The sequence below is a fragment of the Plectropomus leopardus genome, chromosome 15, assembly GCF_008729295.1.
Source record: "Plectropomus leopardus isolate mb chromosome 15, YSFRI_Pleo_2.0, whole genome shotgun sequence".
NCBI classification, from domain to species: Eukaryota; Metazoa; Chordata; class Actinopteri; order Perciformes; family Serranidae; genus Plectropomus; species Plectropomus leopardus.
In genome coordinates, this window is record NC_056477.1 from 15896917 (window position 1) to 15914400 (window position 17484).

A 17484-nucleotide genomic window follows, 5' to 3' on the forward strand; every position below is an offset into this window, starting at 1 on the left:
AAAAGGCCTGGAGGTGTGCTAAGTATAAAGCCCTAAGAATGGACCTGCTCACCACAGACAGAGAGGAGACAGAGCCGAGAGTTCACACACACGTACACAAATACGCAGAAATGTAGCCACGGGGAAGAGGAAGGAGTTCAACCAAAGACTCTCCTTCCAGAGGATAAAGGGATGCGTCTAAAGCCTATAATTACATATGCACACACAAGTAAAAATCCAAAAATCTCTTTCCATCCATTACACCACACTTTTCCCAAGCAATTGGATCAGATCTCGTTCAGAAAATATGAGGCTCTTTTTGAACCATTTCACCTTCCGACTCTTTGTGTTGCTGTTTGTGTCTTCAGCTCGCTAGAAAAGGTAAACAGCCCGAGTCCGAGCCCCACAGAGCATTGGTTGCTACAGCAGCAAATCAGCAGGAGGTGGGCAAAGTATGTGTGCAGTGGCATTTGTGTGTGTGTGTGTGTGTGTGTGTGTGTGTGTGTGTGCGTGTGTGTGTGTGTGTAGGCATAATTTGCCCTGCAGTTTGTTTGTTTGTTCTTTTTAAATCTCAGAATCAGAGACAGAGCCTGAGGCCACAGCATAGGACTGGAACAACCATTTACTGTACGCGTGTGGGTTTGCTGGGCATGTGTGTCGGGCAACATGTGTGTATGAATGGGTAGTTTGCTTCTCCCTGCTCTGGAGGATGTTTGGAAGGGATTCGATCACCCCCTTTCTTCTGCTGCTCAAGGGTGGAGAGGCTGATTTTGGGTCTGCTTGGGTCACTTCCAGCACTGAGCTCCAGAGTTTCAAGTCCAGACCCTAACAGCTCATAACTAGAGATTACACACAGACACTGTAGTCTTCCTGTAAAGCTCCTCACACACGAAACTTCCACGTGATGATCCAGAGCAGATATTGTTGATCGAAACCCCAGATCTCGGACCGAACCGTAACGAGATGGACAGATGCACTGAGCGAGGGAAACACCTATTGCAGGGAGATTGCACTCTATTAAGCCTGTGATGAATGAGCTGGATTCTTCATTCTGATGGCTGCGTTCATACTACATGCTGCTCAACTGTACAGAGCCATTATGCACACACACGTCCACCAAGCATGTGTTCATACACACACAAGCAGGACAACCCAACTAGCACTATATGGGTTGTTATTCCTGGCCAGAATTGCAGCATTCCACAAGCCCCTGCTTGCAGATTCCAAGGAGCGAGTGTATGTGTATGTGTTTGCGTGTGTGTGTGTGAGGACATGAGGGCAGCCTTTTCCTCCCGTGTGTGTCACTTCCAATCTGGACCAGGCGAAGCCAGCCGTCACAGAGGCAAACTGTCGGCAGCGGCACAGAGAGAAGGAGGAGGAGGCCCCGTTCAGCAGCTCCGCGAGTGAAATCCCTGTGTGTGTATACTCATGACGGATCTAGACCACACTGTGATGTCTTATTCATGCCGTATCAATTCATAATGATCAGGCCAGTCCCCAATGTGAAGACGCACACAAACCTACTCACACACACACACACGATTGGGACGGTCATTGCAGGAGAACTGTGTGTGTGTGTGCGTGCGTGCATGCATGTTTGCTTGCACGAATATTTAGAGCATCAGAGCCAGTATGGGTGAGTATGTAGAGCAGTGTGTACCAGACACTGGACAGACACACATACACAATACAGCACTGATGTCCCAGTGCTTTAGTGTGAATATTTAACAAGCCTCAATCCATGTGTTCAATTATTCATGAGGAAGGACACAGAATCGTTAGTAAATATAAACACCGCTGGTTCTCTCCTGCTTTCGCTGCATCTTTGCTCCTGTCTTTTGCACCTCTGACCGTCTCACTCTCTCCTCTTTGACTTTCCTCTTCTTCTGTCTGTTCTTTTTTTTTCTTCTTTCTCTCTTGCTCCCCTTGTGCTGCGGTTGTGAATATTTCAGATGGCGGAGTGGTTTTTAAATTACCCCCTTTTGGCTTCCGCTCTCCTCACATGGTTTGGTCTGCATTTCTCTCTCACACACGGTCCGACTCGTAAAGAAAACAGCGACAAGCCATAAAAGCCACTTTTACCAGCTGACAAGGACAGGGGCAGGAAGAGGGGCAGGGGCAAGGAGTTAAGGCCTGACTGGTATTTTTCAGTTGGCCAGGTCAGGTATGTCATACTGCCAGAAAACTTCAAACTCTCCCTGTGCAGTCAGTTTAAATCAAATTATGAAAAACTCCATATTCCCATGAAAACGGTTTTGCTTTTATTTTTGATATATCTGTTTTTAAATTCTCTCCCATCATGATGGTATTTTTGTTGGTGATGCTCCATTCAATGGAAAATTACATTTTACAAATTCAGCAACTGCATCCCTGTCTATCAACAGTGTCCCTGTTGCTCTGCAAAATCCACTGACATCAATGTGAACAATTACCGGTTCTGCCAAAGAAACGACATGTTGCTGTTACATTTCCAGGGCTAAGTGCACCAGTGACGGCCGGTGACTCAAGGGCCAGGAGGAAAAGTAACCCACTTATCTCTGCTTTCTTTTGTTTAAATGAAAACTTAAGCAGTAAAAAAAGAAAAGGCTTACAAGATTTCTGCCCATAATGGGATCTAGACTGCAGCAGCATGTCAGGCCACTGCACACCACCGTAGTGCCGTGGATCCAGCCCAGACAGCTAAGGCAGCAAGGCTTGAGTCAAAATTCATTCTCAGTTTACCTTACCAATCCTTTTGGCCTGCTACAACGAGCTAACTGTTGCCCTGTCGAGTGTAAGTAACTAGCTGCTGCTCAATACAGAATATAAAACACGAATATAAAAACAGCATATTTGGACTAAATAAAATGTAACCATTTAGTGATGTGTTCAAATGTCATTTGCAATTTCTATATTATAATTTCTTTTCCAATATCCTCCTATATGAATCCATCACTTTACCTCCAGTTTATCACCCTCATTACCAATACAGTGGTAAAAACTAAAGATAACATTTGCAAAATATCATGGTACCAACATGATGTCAAAACTGTATGCTAATGTAAATTGGTTAGGGACGATGTCTTTCGTTGCTACATTGCAGCATCATTTTATATGTTTTTGACAGTCATGAATTAGTATTAAAAAAAATAATTTATTAAATTGATGTAAGTCCTTTTCATATTTTGATCACCCTCCTCTGTGCACCACAAAAGTCAAAGATGACCATCTCAAAAATCTGCATCATTCAGACCAATGCAATCAGTACAGGTAAATACCACAGGTGTTTAGTAAAAAAAAAGTCTAAAGTGAGAAGTGTAAGTGTAAAGTTGCTGCTTGTCAGTGTTTACTTTGTGTCAGACAAACCGCAGTCAAGAAATCAGGATGTCTGCCATCGATGGCACAGAAACCTCCTGATGAAGAGGGGTTGCCATGGGGACCGCTACCAAGCGGGGGCCCAAGCGGTCCTCCGAGGGAGAGCAAGAGAGACCTAGCACGTCAAGGCAGGTCATTCATAAGCAGAGACAAAGAGAAGGAAACGACAAGACCAGCTTGGACCATTAACAGCCTGCCAGGCACACATGCACAAACACACACACATACAGCACAGTATTATAAACACTTAAAACAGTCACAGGGGGGAAAAAAACACATTCACATCAGTCTTTCAGCTAGTCATACACAATAAGTCAAAAGTTGAAAGAGTTAATTTGCTGGCTTTGTGGCACAAAAAGTCCTGGAACACCACAGCGAGTTTACAAGCCAATCAATCTGCAGCAAATGAAAAGGGGAAAATACTGTATGTTGAATGGTAACAGTCCAAAACAAGTGGGAATACCAAAACAGAGTTGATTTATAGGTTTAATGATAGTTCACATTATTTATTCTAGACCCCCCCCCCCCCCACCCACACACACACACACACACACACACAATTCTTTCTTCTCACACTGAGCTACCGTTCCCTAAGCATCAAGCGATCAACAAACAGAAAACACAGCATCCCTCCAACACAAACACAGAACAAGCAGCTCCGCATCAACACATAGTTGAAGCCGCTCTTTTATCTACAGTCAAAGCCATATAAGAACGTAATCCCTCGTGTGTGCCTGCCATCCACACATTAGCACACAGAGATGTAATTATAGTGTTATTCTGTGTGCGTGTTTGTGTCTAATTAGTGTTATTTACATTTTCTCTCTTTCTCTCTCTTGTGAGTGCGCATGTTCGTGTGTGTTATCCAGTCAGTATTTCAGCGTGTGTGTTTAGGGTTTGTGTATGTACCAGCATACCCGTCGTCAAGCATTAACAGGGAAATGAAAGATCTATGACATCCCCCTTTCAATCTTTTGCCAGGGTTTCCTTAGCTCCCCTGTAGAGCAGGTAATACCACACCCTTCCCTCCTCCCTTATACCTCCCGGAGAGATACACAAGGGGAAACCTCTCTTAACCGTCCCCTCACCCCACCACGTCATACATTAATGAAAGCAACACCCCTTCAAACAAGCCTGTGTTGTTGACCGTGTTTGTTTGTGGCAGCAACAAGCATCACAGTAATCAAAAACCGCAAAGTACCCCTTCGCCTCCTCCTCCCCAACCCCCCATCCTGGGCCAAAAACCAGATGCTATTCCCTGGGGCCAGCTATCAGGCTAACTGCGCTCCACTACGCTCACCTATCCCGCTTTTTTTCCCCCCTCCATCCCGCGTTCCTTCCTGCCTCCTGCTCTCCCACTGCGAAAAGACACTAATTACAGACATGGATGAGTAGATTACAGATCTGAAGTGCAGTGGAAGTGGGATGAGGAGAAGTCAGGGGTGGTGGGCTGGGGGCAACAGGTCGTTAACAGTGATGAATGCAACTCTATTTTCACTGTTATTGTTCGCTGATGCTCTGCGCAGCACCTCTAACCTCCACGCTGCCGTTCCCATGCCTTTCTTGTCGATGCCATCCATCACGGGCAGCTTTAACTAACTCTAACTATCTCTAATCATCTCTAATCAATTCCAATTATCTCTCCTCTGCTCCTCATGCATCAGTGTCTGCGGTATCTCTCAGGCAGGGGACCGAGGAGCGGGGGTGTAGATAAAGAGGTATGCCTGCAGAACAGAGCGCATGCAGCTCTGTAAAATATGTGCACTTCCTCAAATCTCTGAAACAAGACATAATGTTTATTTTCAGCCAATGTTTTGAGCTTTGGAAGAATAATTGCACAGATAAAAAAGTTATTATTTCAAATGTGATTTTTTTTCCCCTAATAGTAGGTTTTAGTAGCAATTTTTCAATATCTGTGTCACAGCAAGAACATGTGCATTCATTCTCCATCTTCCCTTTGTAGTGAAAACTCATTACCCCGTTAGCGTAATGACTACATGGGAGTCAAGTGTGTAAAAACTCCCCACAAATCAGCAGTCCTCTGCTCATTTAACCAACAGCCTTTTATTAACCCGGCTAGCTTTTCCTCAAAAGTTTAATGAGAGCAACTATCTCATCTGCTATCCCTCCCTCCTCCATCGACTGCGTCTTTCTTTCTGTTTGTCCTCTCAGCGGGATGTCTAAGACAAATAGCAACTTTGTTATACAAAGCTTTTCCTCAAACCGTCTCTGTGGAATGAGCAAAAAGAGAGGAAAAGAGGGGAGTCGAAGAGACGCAGAGGAAGAGTGTAAAAGATATAGAAAAAGAGAAGGGGGCAATTAATCCTGTGTCCAAGAGAAGAGAAACCATCTGGGTTAGTGCTCTACCTGAGGGCAGCGGGCTTTCACATTAACCTCTCTTGTTAGGATCATAAAGGCAGACCCTAACAAGCACCGGTGAGCACTTTGAGCAAGTGCAAAGACACACACATATGCAACCATAGACTCTCTTTCTCTCCCTCATCCTCAGACACACACACACACAAATACGCACATGAAATAGTGCAAAAGTCTTCCTCTGGGAGCCGAGAACCTTTTAAGTCCATTAAAAGCTGCTGGCGGGAGCGAGACAAGGCTGTAACCTAACCGCATCAGACTGGAACCAGAACCCATGGTGTGGCCCAGACACACCGCTCAGGAGTTAAGAAGCACATTAGGAAAAACCTTTGTCTTCTGCTGCACTGTCTGATCCCACGCTACCAGACCTAAATTTTAACAAGCGCTAGAAGTCCCTCATAAAGCAGCGACTGTCAATCAAACACAGGCACCATAAAGTTTGCATTATTTTCGATTCCACGGCCCTGGATTGTACATTTGTTTTAACTGCTAAAGAATGTATGGCACTTCCACACCTGAAAAGCTTCAAGGTCCATTACTGTTTCTCTTTAATCCAGCCAAGGATAGAGAACAAATGAGTGTATACACAGACACATAGCGAATCGATTAAGAAATGTTAAACAAAGTCTCATTCTCCAGAATGTGGCAGAAAAGCCAGCACTAGGGTTAGAATAATGAGCGTGAAGTTAGATTGGATGAAACAGGGGAGCTGTGTTAGCACAATCCTCTGGCTGTTGGCAGAGCCCGCTGCTCCAGATGGACTAATCACGCTTGTTCAAGGCCATCCGCTGGTCTGGAAGGCCTCTGTCTGCTCTGTGTCTGCTCCAGCTCGACAGACAATCCACTGCCGCTCAGTGTAAGCGAGCCACGAGCAGGCCAGCCTTGCCCCCCTGCGGATGAGGCTTTGCCCTGAAGCCCTACAGGTTGCTTTTGTCATAATGATAGGTGACGTGAGGAGATACTTGCGAGGAAGTGACAGATAGATTCAAGATGGTGTTAAACATCAAACAAAAGATAAACAGATGGGGCGCTGAGGCCAGGATCATGGGTTAGTCGTACCACTATGTGGATTGAAGGGAGGGAAATGATTTTTCCATGTCCCACTGTTTCATTATTCCCAGATGCTCCAGGTAATCTGAACTGAAATAATGGGAGCAGAAATGATCAGCTAGCAGCAGGGACACTTATTATCTCAAAGAAAGAAAAAAAAACATGGAGCCTTGTTGCAGATGGGAATAAAGATTTAGTGTCACTGTGGGATTGTTTCACTATATGGGGCGCATGAGTGTAAGACCTGTGGGTGTGAGACAGTTGGCCTTAACAAGTGGAAACAGAATGATGACACATCTCATACATACTATGGAGTCCACTGGCAGAGTGAGCTTTGGGGACTTCTCCTGTGACATAAAACGACCTCATTAAGTGACACAGACATCCCTTCACCTTGAACTGAGTTCAGAGCTTTCAGGTCTGGTCCCAATATCGCACCAACTCCCTGTCACCAGTGGATTCTCTTGCAGGCAGACTAGCACAGAGAAACTGCAGATGACTTGGCACAAAGGCCTAACGATGTGCAAAGAACTCATATTTCCACTCATTCAGTTCATCTTGTCTTACAGACAGAAAGAGATCACAGTGTACGCTTGACACACTTCACCTAATAAGTCAAAATGTTAATTAGACCTAACGGCATTCCAGCAAAGTCCAACTGAAGCTGAGCTGTTGTTTAATTGTGTTTAAACCCAGCCAAGGCCAACATTCATCAGACTTCATGAAACCATGCTGAGCAGTGTATTGTTGCACCATGTCTGAGCAACATTTGTGGCTTGCATTATAAAGAAAAGACAAAGAGAGATGGCGTGTGCGCTGACAGAGAAGAAAAAGTGTGCGTTCAATTGAAATGAAAAAGTCAATGTACTTACAGTCGAGACAGGGCAGGGTTCTTCTGAAACAGCAACTCATGAAGCTGCTGCAGTTGATTACGGTTCAGCCGCCTGCGGCAGGGAAAACATATGATCAACCGGTGAATTTGTGTGTGTGTGTGTGTGTGTGTGTGTGTGTGTGTGTCTTTGCATGCATGCCCTTGTGTAGGCTGTGAATAATTTCTGCTAGCTGCCGTAGAATCGGCTTAGCCACAGGCTATTGTGTTTCAGTGCGCTCTGAATGTCACATAAATATCCAACTGAAAGTTCAGGGGAATTAAACTTCAAGTCAGAGACAGAACCGTAAATTATCTCTGCACAGTTAAATTACGATGCTGCGTCTAGTCGTGCTCGGTGCTCTGCTGACTTTCCCAGAGTAACGGAACAGCAACATTCCCATTTAAACAAGTGAATTACATCCACAAGTTATCTAAGCATGAACAGATTTTATCTGGGCCAAACTATGAAAACAAGATGTTTCTAAATAAAATTAAGAGAAATGGATGAGCCTATTCAAGCCCAAGGAAGCATTGACAGGAATGGTGGTTGGCAAGAGACTCCATGTCAAACAACTAACGTCCAGGACTGGCAGGCTTTATGCAAATACAACAATTAAGTCAATGAGGAACAGACTGTTGCTAATCTGTTGGAAACCACAACTCTCTTCTCCTTGAATGGCCCATTGGAGGCACATGGGAGTGAATGCAGCGGCTGTGCCACAGAGAGGCTGCAAATCTGAAAGGCGGGCCACTGCCATTCCTTTAGACACATTCAGACAGATGTTGGGACCTGTGCCACTCACTGTATACACTGGGAAGAGTGCTTGGCCAGCCGAGGTGGAGATTTAGTGCGTAATGGGCATTAATGGTCTGCTGCTGCTGCGTTCACACTCAGCTGTACCTGCTGGTGGGTTAGTGGCTTTAAACATTAGAGAAACGAGCCGCTTAATTTCCACATTGGTCTGGCACATGGATATGTCTACCCAATGTTTGGGATCAGTTGAATTTGGGGGAGGAGGGGGGGCGGCAAGCTGTACACGGCCCCCGAGTTTGGTAATGTAAATTGTTAATGTGGGTTTCAGATCGGGGGAAAGTCTTTCATAAGTTAACCACTATGTGAGCATGACGGCATGTGTCCATAAAGTCATCTGCTGCACAGGTTTCCATGTGGGTAACACTATTGATTTGCTAATGAGCTGGTTGAGGTGTGGTCGGCTGTGTTTGTCTGTGTGTTTTCCCAGCCGGTTTACAAGCTGTCGAGAAGTCCTGGTGCTGTCCAGATGAGCCAGGGTCTGTGGTTGGGGAGGCCTCTTAAGCCCACATATCCCACTGAGGGCATTCCTGTCAGGCCAAGCTAATAAAAAAATACTCTCAGCCCACGCTGTACCCTCTCAGCACCATCCGACCACAATGCAATGGCAGGGAAGTGCCTCACACTTGATACACCATTTACGGTTGATTCCTCCTGTTAGTCTCATTACACTTAAGCACTGGATACAGATCTGTAATAGGGGTTTCATTTGAAGTTTAAGTTTAGAAAAGAAATAAAAATGTGTTATTTCTGGTCTTGCTATCTTCAGACAACCCTGGGTGGTACTCACAGTCGCTCCAGCTCCTTCATGTCATCAAAAGCACCACGCTCAATCACGGTAATCTGATTCTCCATCAGCTGCCTGAAGAAAGAGGACAGAAAGAGAGCCTTAGAGACGACGTGATACAGTGTGGCTTTGACTTTTTTACGAGTCTGTGAAAGGTCACTCAGGCTTTAACAAAGTAAAGGGGGCTTTGGGGTTTGGGTGGTGGGCCTTCTTGCAGTATGTGTATTCAAGCTGGGTGCAATATATTCAACACACACACACACACACACACACACACAGAGGGCAGTGGTGTGGACTGAGGGCACAGTGTGGAATTTTGGCAAAAGAAGCAGGAATAGCAGCCAGGAAAGTTTCTAAGGTGGCTCAGAAAGTGTAGGTCCGGGCTCTGGTGTGGTCCGCTGGGTGCAGCCGCTGGGCGGAGACAAGACGAAAGGTAGGCAGGGGGTCAGAAAGTGTGAGAGGGGAAACTGAGGTGGCCTCCACGGATTTTACAACTGGCAAAATCATGGGAAAGTAGGCTGTGCTGTGTGTGTGTGTGTGTGTGTGTGTGTGTGTGTGTGTGTGTGTGTGTGTGTGTGTGTGTGTGTGTGTGTGCGCCTGTTGGAGCATAGTTGGAGAGTATCAAAGTTGCAGGCAGTACATCAAGGATCAAGGCTATTAGTCATACACAAACAAACACGGATGCACGCAAACATACAGTACATGCACACAAGCAGCAACACATCCTTTCCTCACCTACACTGCCAAAGCTAATGCACAAAAAAGAGGCTTGGATGGTTTTGGAAGTGTTACAATAACACAAGGCTAGGAAGGAGAGAAAAGCGTCCAGCAGCTTTAGAAGCAACAAGAGCTTTCCTTCATTACGTATACAACTGTTCTGTGTTGAAGGCGACCTCTCATGTCTCCTGTGAGGCCACGCTGCGCTGCAACTCAGCAGTCTGGGCTTCCTCCCCATCGAATATAAATGCTAATCACTGTTCGCACTCCATAAACATAGAGAGAAAAGTGCAATTCACCTCCGATCTCTTTCTCATGAATTTAGATGGAAGTGAAAAAAAATTGTGCGGAAGCATTTGCAATTTGAAGATTTTTTTTTTTTTTTTTTTACAGACAGTCTGGGAGCATTCAGTTGTTCTGATGTCTTTCTTTCTACTTTGTCTCGATTGTTCCTCTATCGTTTTGCAATTTCTCTCTCTCTCTCTCTCTCCCTCTCTCACACACACAAACACACACACACACACACACACACAGAGCTGACGAAGACTAGTCAGTGCCAGACAACTGGCACTTAATCAGCTGTGTTGATTTTAGACTGACAGGAAAGATGGCAGCTGACTGTAAAGATAAACCTCTGTTCCTGTTTGGCTCCTTCTGAGGGTTGCCCAAAGGTCACAGGTCAACCCACTGTTAGTCTTTACACTGATGCCCCACAGAGGTCATTGCCCCCAAGCACACAGACTTCTTTCTGGTTGCATACACAGACATGCCATGTACCTATACCAATATAACCATGCATCCTGTATATAATTAGCTGACAGTATATGTGTGACATACAGTGGTGGCTGCGAGGGAATCAGAGGCTTTACAGCAAGGGAAGTACAGTCCTTAGTGCCCCTGCAAGGAGTTGTTTCCTTCTTACTTGCTGGTGACAAGCTGCCGACATGAAGGCATTTAACCTCCACGGGGGGGTAGGAGGTGGTGCAGAAACGGGGGCATGCATAGGAAGACGAGAGAGGACAAGGAGCAGTGGGAAGAGAACGGGACGACAGGGGGATGGGTGAGTAACGATGAGGCTTGAAAATAGTCAGGCTTCGCTGGGTTGTAAGGAATTATGTGCAGCTCGTGTTACATTTAAAACATGCTGAGGTCTACACAGCTTCCCCTCCAGCAGTGTTTTTAACAACTATGGCACTAATCGCAAGCGTGTGCGTTCACATGCACACATATAGACAATTTTACAACTACTTTAATACCTGAAGTCACAAGTGCTGTTTAATTTCAACACAGAGGGAGTCAATGGCTTCACCTGAATGTGTTAACTATGTTGAGAGCCTATTTAGGATTGGCGCTTGTGTACACATTGCATGTTGATGTGTGGGAACAGAGGGCAAGTGAGTGTGTGTGAGTCTAAGGGACAATAAGTGCTACTACAATGTACAGAATACAGTGAGAGAGAAGGCCATTACTTCGCTGGCTGTAGTCACTCAGTAGCTTAATGTACTCTGAAGTAGGACTCTTGACAGAAGCATTTCCACTTCGCTGGGTTTATGCTAATTTCAGCAGCAAGTCTATAAAACTTGTGAGCTCCGAGGTTAGATCCAGCTCTGGTATGCATGAATAGATAAACTCAGACACAGACTGGAGATACGTACACATACAAACATTTCATCATCACACATGAAGGCAAGTACTTACAGAACTCGGATGTACTTGAGTCCAGCGAAGTCGCTCTTGGTGATGCGTGTGAGGTTATTCCCATTCAGCTCTCTGCGAAGACAGACACGCAAACATATATGAATAATTGATCTTTATTTTCTCTCTGAACCTGTTTAGCCTGATGACTTAAGGAGCAGACGGTGGCAGGGAGGTGTCTATGTCTACTGATACGTGAGTCAAAATCTTATCTTTGCAACATACACGAAGTGCCCCAAGTTGTTTGTTAAAGCATGCTACTGGTGTAATATATGCTGAGAGAAAAATTGCCGGTGTTTTTATGAATTGCAAATTACTTTGGATGTTAAATCTAACATATATTGACGGGTGGAGTCAGAAAGGTTGCATTAGAGGGAAGTTTGCACTCTGTTCTAAATCCACTGGGAGATATTAAGAGGTCCTATTAAAATGGAAGCCACATTTGAGCTGCCTGTTTGTCTTTCTATTCCAGCCCTCTTCCACCAACACCCACAACCCCCCTCTCGCTCTGTCTGCCCCGTCCTTCTACTATTGGTGAGGATTAGCAGGAGCCAGCGGAGGGGATTTGGGAAGGGCCACAAGGCCAGAAAGCTAAGTGCTGTGGATATAATGGGAGCAGCCTCCCTGCTGAGACCTGGCCATCGCTGCTACGGAAGGAAGAGACAAAATAGTTGAAAAGGAGAGGTTTGGAATTTGCTGAGGGGTTCTTATAAAAGTATCATTATTTAATGGCTAGGGCTGGGTATGGTTTAACAAATTACAATACCACTACAGCAGGATATTATGGCATGTTTAAAAGGATCTGATACCAATAGAGTACTTCATCCAATACCTATAATGTGAATAAAGTGGCATTTCGGAACACAGAACTACAAACTCTGTCAATAAACTGCACATGATGACCCAAATGCAGCTTTGCAGAGGGCTTCCGTGTCTAAATCTTATGTTTTAGGTATTATCCTGCGTCTACCCTTTACGTTGCCATTATTGTGATGCCACTACCATGATGTCAACAAATGCATTATGGTGGGATGACATTGCACATGCTTATATTTATATAATGACAGTACAAGGCAACCAACGCAGGGACATCAACAAACTCACATGCTGCCACGTATGGTTAGGTTACTGATGTGTAGGTTAAGGAAAAAGGGCACATGTTAAGGTGTAGAAAAAAAAACACATTCAAACAGGAAGAGAACACTGGACTCCTGCATAAAAGTCCAGGTTGGTTCAACCTATCCACCTCTGCTCAAGCCTGCCCTGTAGGCGCCCTTGTGCTCTTTATATTATGTCATTAATGGCAGCTTTTCAACCTTAGGCCATCCTGCCGCATGCACACGCAACAGGTTCCGTCTGGCCGTGTTGCTCAAATGATGCTGCCTGTGCAAGTATCAGGCTAACTATCTGTTAGATTCACATGGTGAACATTAACAGTTATGAATGGGTTTAACAGTAGAGTCAAACTGTTTCCATGCAATTTTGTTGGTACCATTCAACGGTTTAATGTTAGATGTTAGCTGTTGCTGTGTAAGCTTGTGCCAACCTGACAGACATTGAAATGACGCCACACTGAGGAAAACAGCTCTGGAGATGGCAGCAACAAAAGCTTTTTATCGATCCAGCAGGGAGTCATAACTAACTGTAGTCTGCTGAACTTAACTGTGGCACAGTTTCAGCTACATCTGCTAACATAAGACAGGTTTGTATTGTCCTTTGTTGCTGCAAAGGTATCTGAAAGATTCGTAGTTAAGCTCAGTAGCAGATTGTATTCTCATGACAGAGGCAAAAGAAGGCAAGCAAAGCATGCAAACATTTCTCTGTGCTACCGCACTTTCAAAGCATTATGTGTCCACCCTGCACTGACTCTCTAACCCCTGCACCCCAAAGCACAACCCAAAAACTGGTTCCAAATCCACGCCAAAAGCGCTAGTCTCTCTCCCTCACTCACTCTCTCCTTCTCTCGTCTAATGACCACTCCAGGGACTGTAGCGCTATGCAGTATAAAAGAGAACAGTCATTATAGACAGATGGTTTGTGTGTGTGTGTGTGTGTGTGTGTGTGTGTGTGTGTGTGTGTGTGTGTGTGTGTGTGTGTGTGTGTGTGTGCGTGCGTGCATGTGTACACAGGTGCATTGAAAGGCCAAGCGACAGGGCCACGGGAAATAAATAATGGACTGGGCTTCATTAGCCTGGGCTCCGATACACACACATGTGGTGCTCATTACAGGTGCTTACGCAGATACACACACACACACACACACACTTTTGGATTCCCAATGTCTTATCTTCAGGGTGGTCACTGCTGATGACACACGGAGGACGTTAAATAGGAGGAATATAGAAGAGGAGAAAGGGGAGAAAGATGGTTAAAGTGAGGGGTGGCAGGGAGAAAATGTGGGAAAATGACTCACACGTAAACAAGTGAAACCACACTTTTCTCCCCCAGCAATGAGGTCTTGCTTTATCCTGTAATAAAAGACACGCAATAGTCTCTGCATGTACTGCAGAGCTGACTAATCAAATCAGTTACGCAACATCTCATAGTGTTTTGTTAGCTGAGGTCTGGTAACTGAAGTAAATTTACGATGATGCATCGTCCCGCTGAAAGTATCCATATTGGCCATGCACCTGTTCAGCAATGTCGTGACATTTAGGCAATGCTCAAATGCCACCAGCAGCCTATGATGTTTTAGGGAGTTGGGATCTACACTGTTTATGACATATTCTGACCTTTTCCATTGGCATTTTGCAAAAGAACCCATGCAATGTTTTCAATGCACTGAAATTGCACAGCTCATAATAAGTTTCTTGAAAACTGCCCAGGTAATAACGTTCCTTCTGTAGCTCATCTGCTTCAAGGATTGATGTCTTGACCTTCTGAAGTCAACTGTTATATTGCCCTTTAAAGAGCACATTTAGGAAATCCACTATCCCAAGCATGCATTTTGTGTTAAAAAGGGAAATGTTACTAATAAAGTGGAAACTGGGCTTTATAATAAGCACACAAAGCCCAAATTTGGTGTTAAAGCTCCTGGTGTTTGACCCAAGTGATGATGTCTGCTGACCCATGGGAGTATTCTGTCTCTGGGGAATCTGGCCAAGTAACTCCTCTGTCTGTGAGGATGCTCTGTTGCTCTAGCTGATGGAAAGTAGCTGGGATTCACATCAGCTTCAGACCAGGAAGTAATTTTTGCAAGCACACAGTAGCGGTGTACAAGTGATTGTTGAACTCTGGTGCTCAGTTCTGCATGGATCAACAAATCTAGGTGAACCCATGACTTGAACATGGAAAGGTAAGAGAATACGGACTCGAAGGGTGCATAAAGTCTGAAGTCAGCAGCACTCATTTCTGTGTTGATCCCATGTCTAAATAAGGGCACTGTATACCAAAGTAATACATGCTGTCAATGCCTCAAAAAAAAACTGCTGTTTCATAGCTACAATATCAGTCACTCTTTGTTTTACAATCAAAGGAGGCTAAGTAATGGCTTTTGGCACGGCAGCAAAGGCACATTCACTCCTTTCATAGACAGATGTTTTGTCGTACTGACTTTCTTTGGGTTTTCACATTACATTACTGCAGTATTACTTTAGAGGCTGAAAATTATTAGGTATCATTCCCAGTTCCTATAGCGAAGGATTTCCACCTCCGACTGCTTCAGTCAAATCCATTCCATCCTCTGGAAACTCTGCAAGGATTCCCAGCGCTGACACACTTCCTGGAGAGCAAGTGGATTTATGACATCACTATCTAATCCCCCTTCATCTTCCGTCTCAAACTGATTGATGCCTGGGAGTACTTCCTGGTGCACCTTCCCTCGGGTGGACACGCGGCAGCTATGCTCCACTGCTCCACATCTCTATAATTCAAAGGGGCTCAGAGCACTGCTGCTACAATGCTGAAAAACTCATTATGTTTATTTCTGCCAGCTGCTGGGGTCCCTCCACTGAGGGGGACCTGGTTCGAATTGAGCAATATTACATGAAATGAAACCCCAAGACTAGAGGGAGGATAAGCAAACAGACTGGCTCACTAAGGTCTGCGTACAGACACACTCACACAGATACAGATATCCACATGTGCTCTGTTTCTTACACACATACACAAAGTCCATATAAATATACTGTATCAGGGAATGAGTACAAGCACATCTACTGGCATGTACACAAACAGTGCACGTGGGAAAGGCAATTGTGTTCTGTTAGGAGCTGGCCAGAGCAAAAGAATATAATGATCACAAGAGAAACTACTGTTGACTGTACAGCTTTTCAACAGTGTTATCAATTTTGCAGAAACACTGCAGAGCTGAAATAAATATAGACGCAGAGGGACATTAAGTCAAAGAGATCAGTCCATTTTTTAAGGGAGCAGTGTGTAGGATTTAGCGTGCATCTTGCAGTGAGGACTGCAGACTGCAATCAGTTTAAACTTCTCCCATGCACCAAGAGCCAAGAGCAGAGGTCTCTTCCTCTCCAAAACAAACTGATCATGTGATTAAAATAATTACACTGAAAAATGTAATGTTGGAAAAAAGTAAATGAAGTTGGCCCAGCACCTGCTAATGTATGTTCACCTTTTTTCTTTATTAATTTTAGATCCTGACATTGAGGAGATTTTGACTGTAAGACAAATTATCTGCCTCTCAAAACAAAAACAGACGCAGTGATTTAAACGGGTAAAAACCCTGAATAAAGCAGTTCCATGTTAAAAATATGCGTTTTTGTAAGCACATTGTTTCTGGATGGTTCCTGTAGACAGCAGTGATGAGTTGATGAGGGGGAAGAGGGCAATGTATGAGGGCTGGGATGAAGATATAGATGGGAAGAGGTGTGTTTTTTTAATATCAGTGTGGAAAAAAGTTGAGTTGAATCTAGCGTGTAAGGCAGGGGAAAAGGACAGGGAGGCATAGGAACTTTATACAGACTACAAGTTCTGGATATAAAGAAGAATTTGAAAGAAAAAAGGTTGAAATAATTTAAATGCGTGTATTTTTAATTTTGCTCAATAAACATGAAGTTGAAAAAAAAAAGATCAGTGTTTTTCCGACGCCGTTCTGCTCGTTGATGAGAGGCTGCTAGCCATGGCGGCCGAAACAGACATGCGAATGGCCATCTCTGGAGCCGGTGTTTAGTTTGTCCATTCTTGGCTGCTGTAGAATTGTGGCACTGCAACATAGTGGACTCTGTGGAAGAGGACTCTCTCCCAATGTAGATACAAACGACTCAGTCTAAGGTAACAAAAAACAGATCATTCTTATTTTTAGGTAATTTTACACTAAACAAAACATATTATATTATATTCCATTTCTGACAAGGCAACCCCCTTAATTTTCTACACTGGACATTTACATAATTGCTGCCATACTTTGGAGCACTAATAATGTTGTGGTGACACTCAGTTTAATAGTCTTATAACTGCAGCCACAAAACAAATTGGCAGTGCAAAACTTACTAACCAGCTGTGGTCAAGGACAAGACACAATGTAGCCAGGGTTGCAAAAAATAGTTAGCAGGCTTACAAAAGCATTTCACAAGCTCAAAATAGTTCACCTTTTATCAAAGACTTAATTCCTTTTCGCAACACTAACACATGCTCATACATTTGTACAAGCAAGGACAAACTGAAACAGCAACATGCTAATCCTTCATGTAGAGGTCAGAATTTGTTTTTGTGCAGGTCAAAATTCATTCAGACTGAACTGGAAGTAAAAGCATCTTGCTCCCATCCTCTTTTAAAATTAAATTTGAATGACTTATTGACATGCTTTTTTATTTTTGCAGTGCAGTCATTCTGTATCGCTGCTGCAAGCACCACAGGACCATTTGTCCTGAACAGCTTTTG

At 44.3% G+C, this 17484-nt stretch overlaps 1 protein-coding gene across 3 annotated transcripts in view; it reads right to left on the reverse strand.

The window, feature by feature from the left end:
- slit1a (slit homolog 1a (Drosophila)) overlaps window positions 1-17484 on the reverse strand; it is a 121543-nt gene that overhangs the window by 79813 nt on the left and 24246 nt on the right. For all 3 annotated transcript variants that reach the window (XM_042501674.1, XM_042501676.1, XM_042501675.1), the window contains 3 exons: window positions 11644-11715; window positions 9232-9303; window positions 7632-7703 (listed from right to left, as the gene is read on the reverse strand). In XM_042501674.1, coding sequence (XP_042357608.1) covers window positions 7632-7703; window positions 9232-9303; window positions 11644-11715 — 216 coding nt within the window. The remainder of the gene's footprint in view (window positions 1-7631; window positions 7704-9231; window positions 9304-11643; window positions 11716-17484) is intronic.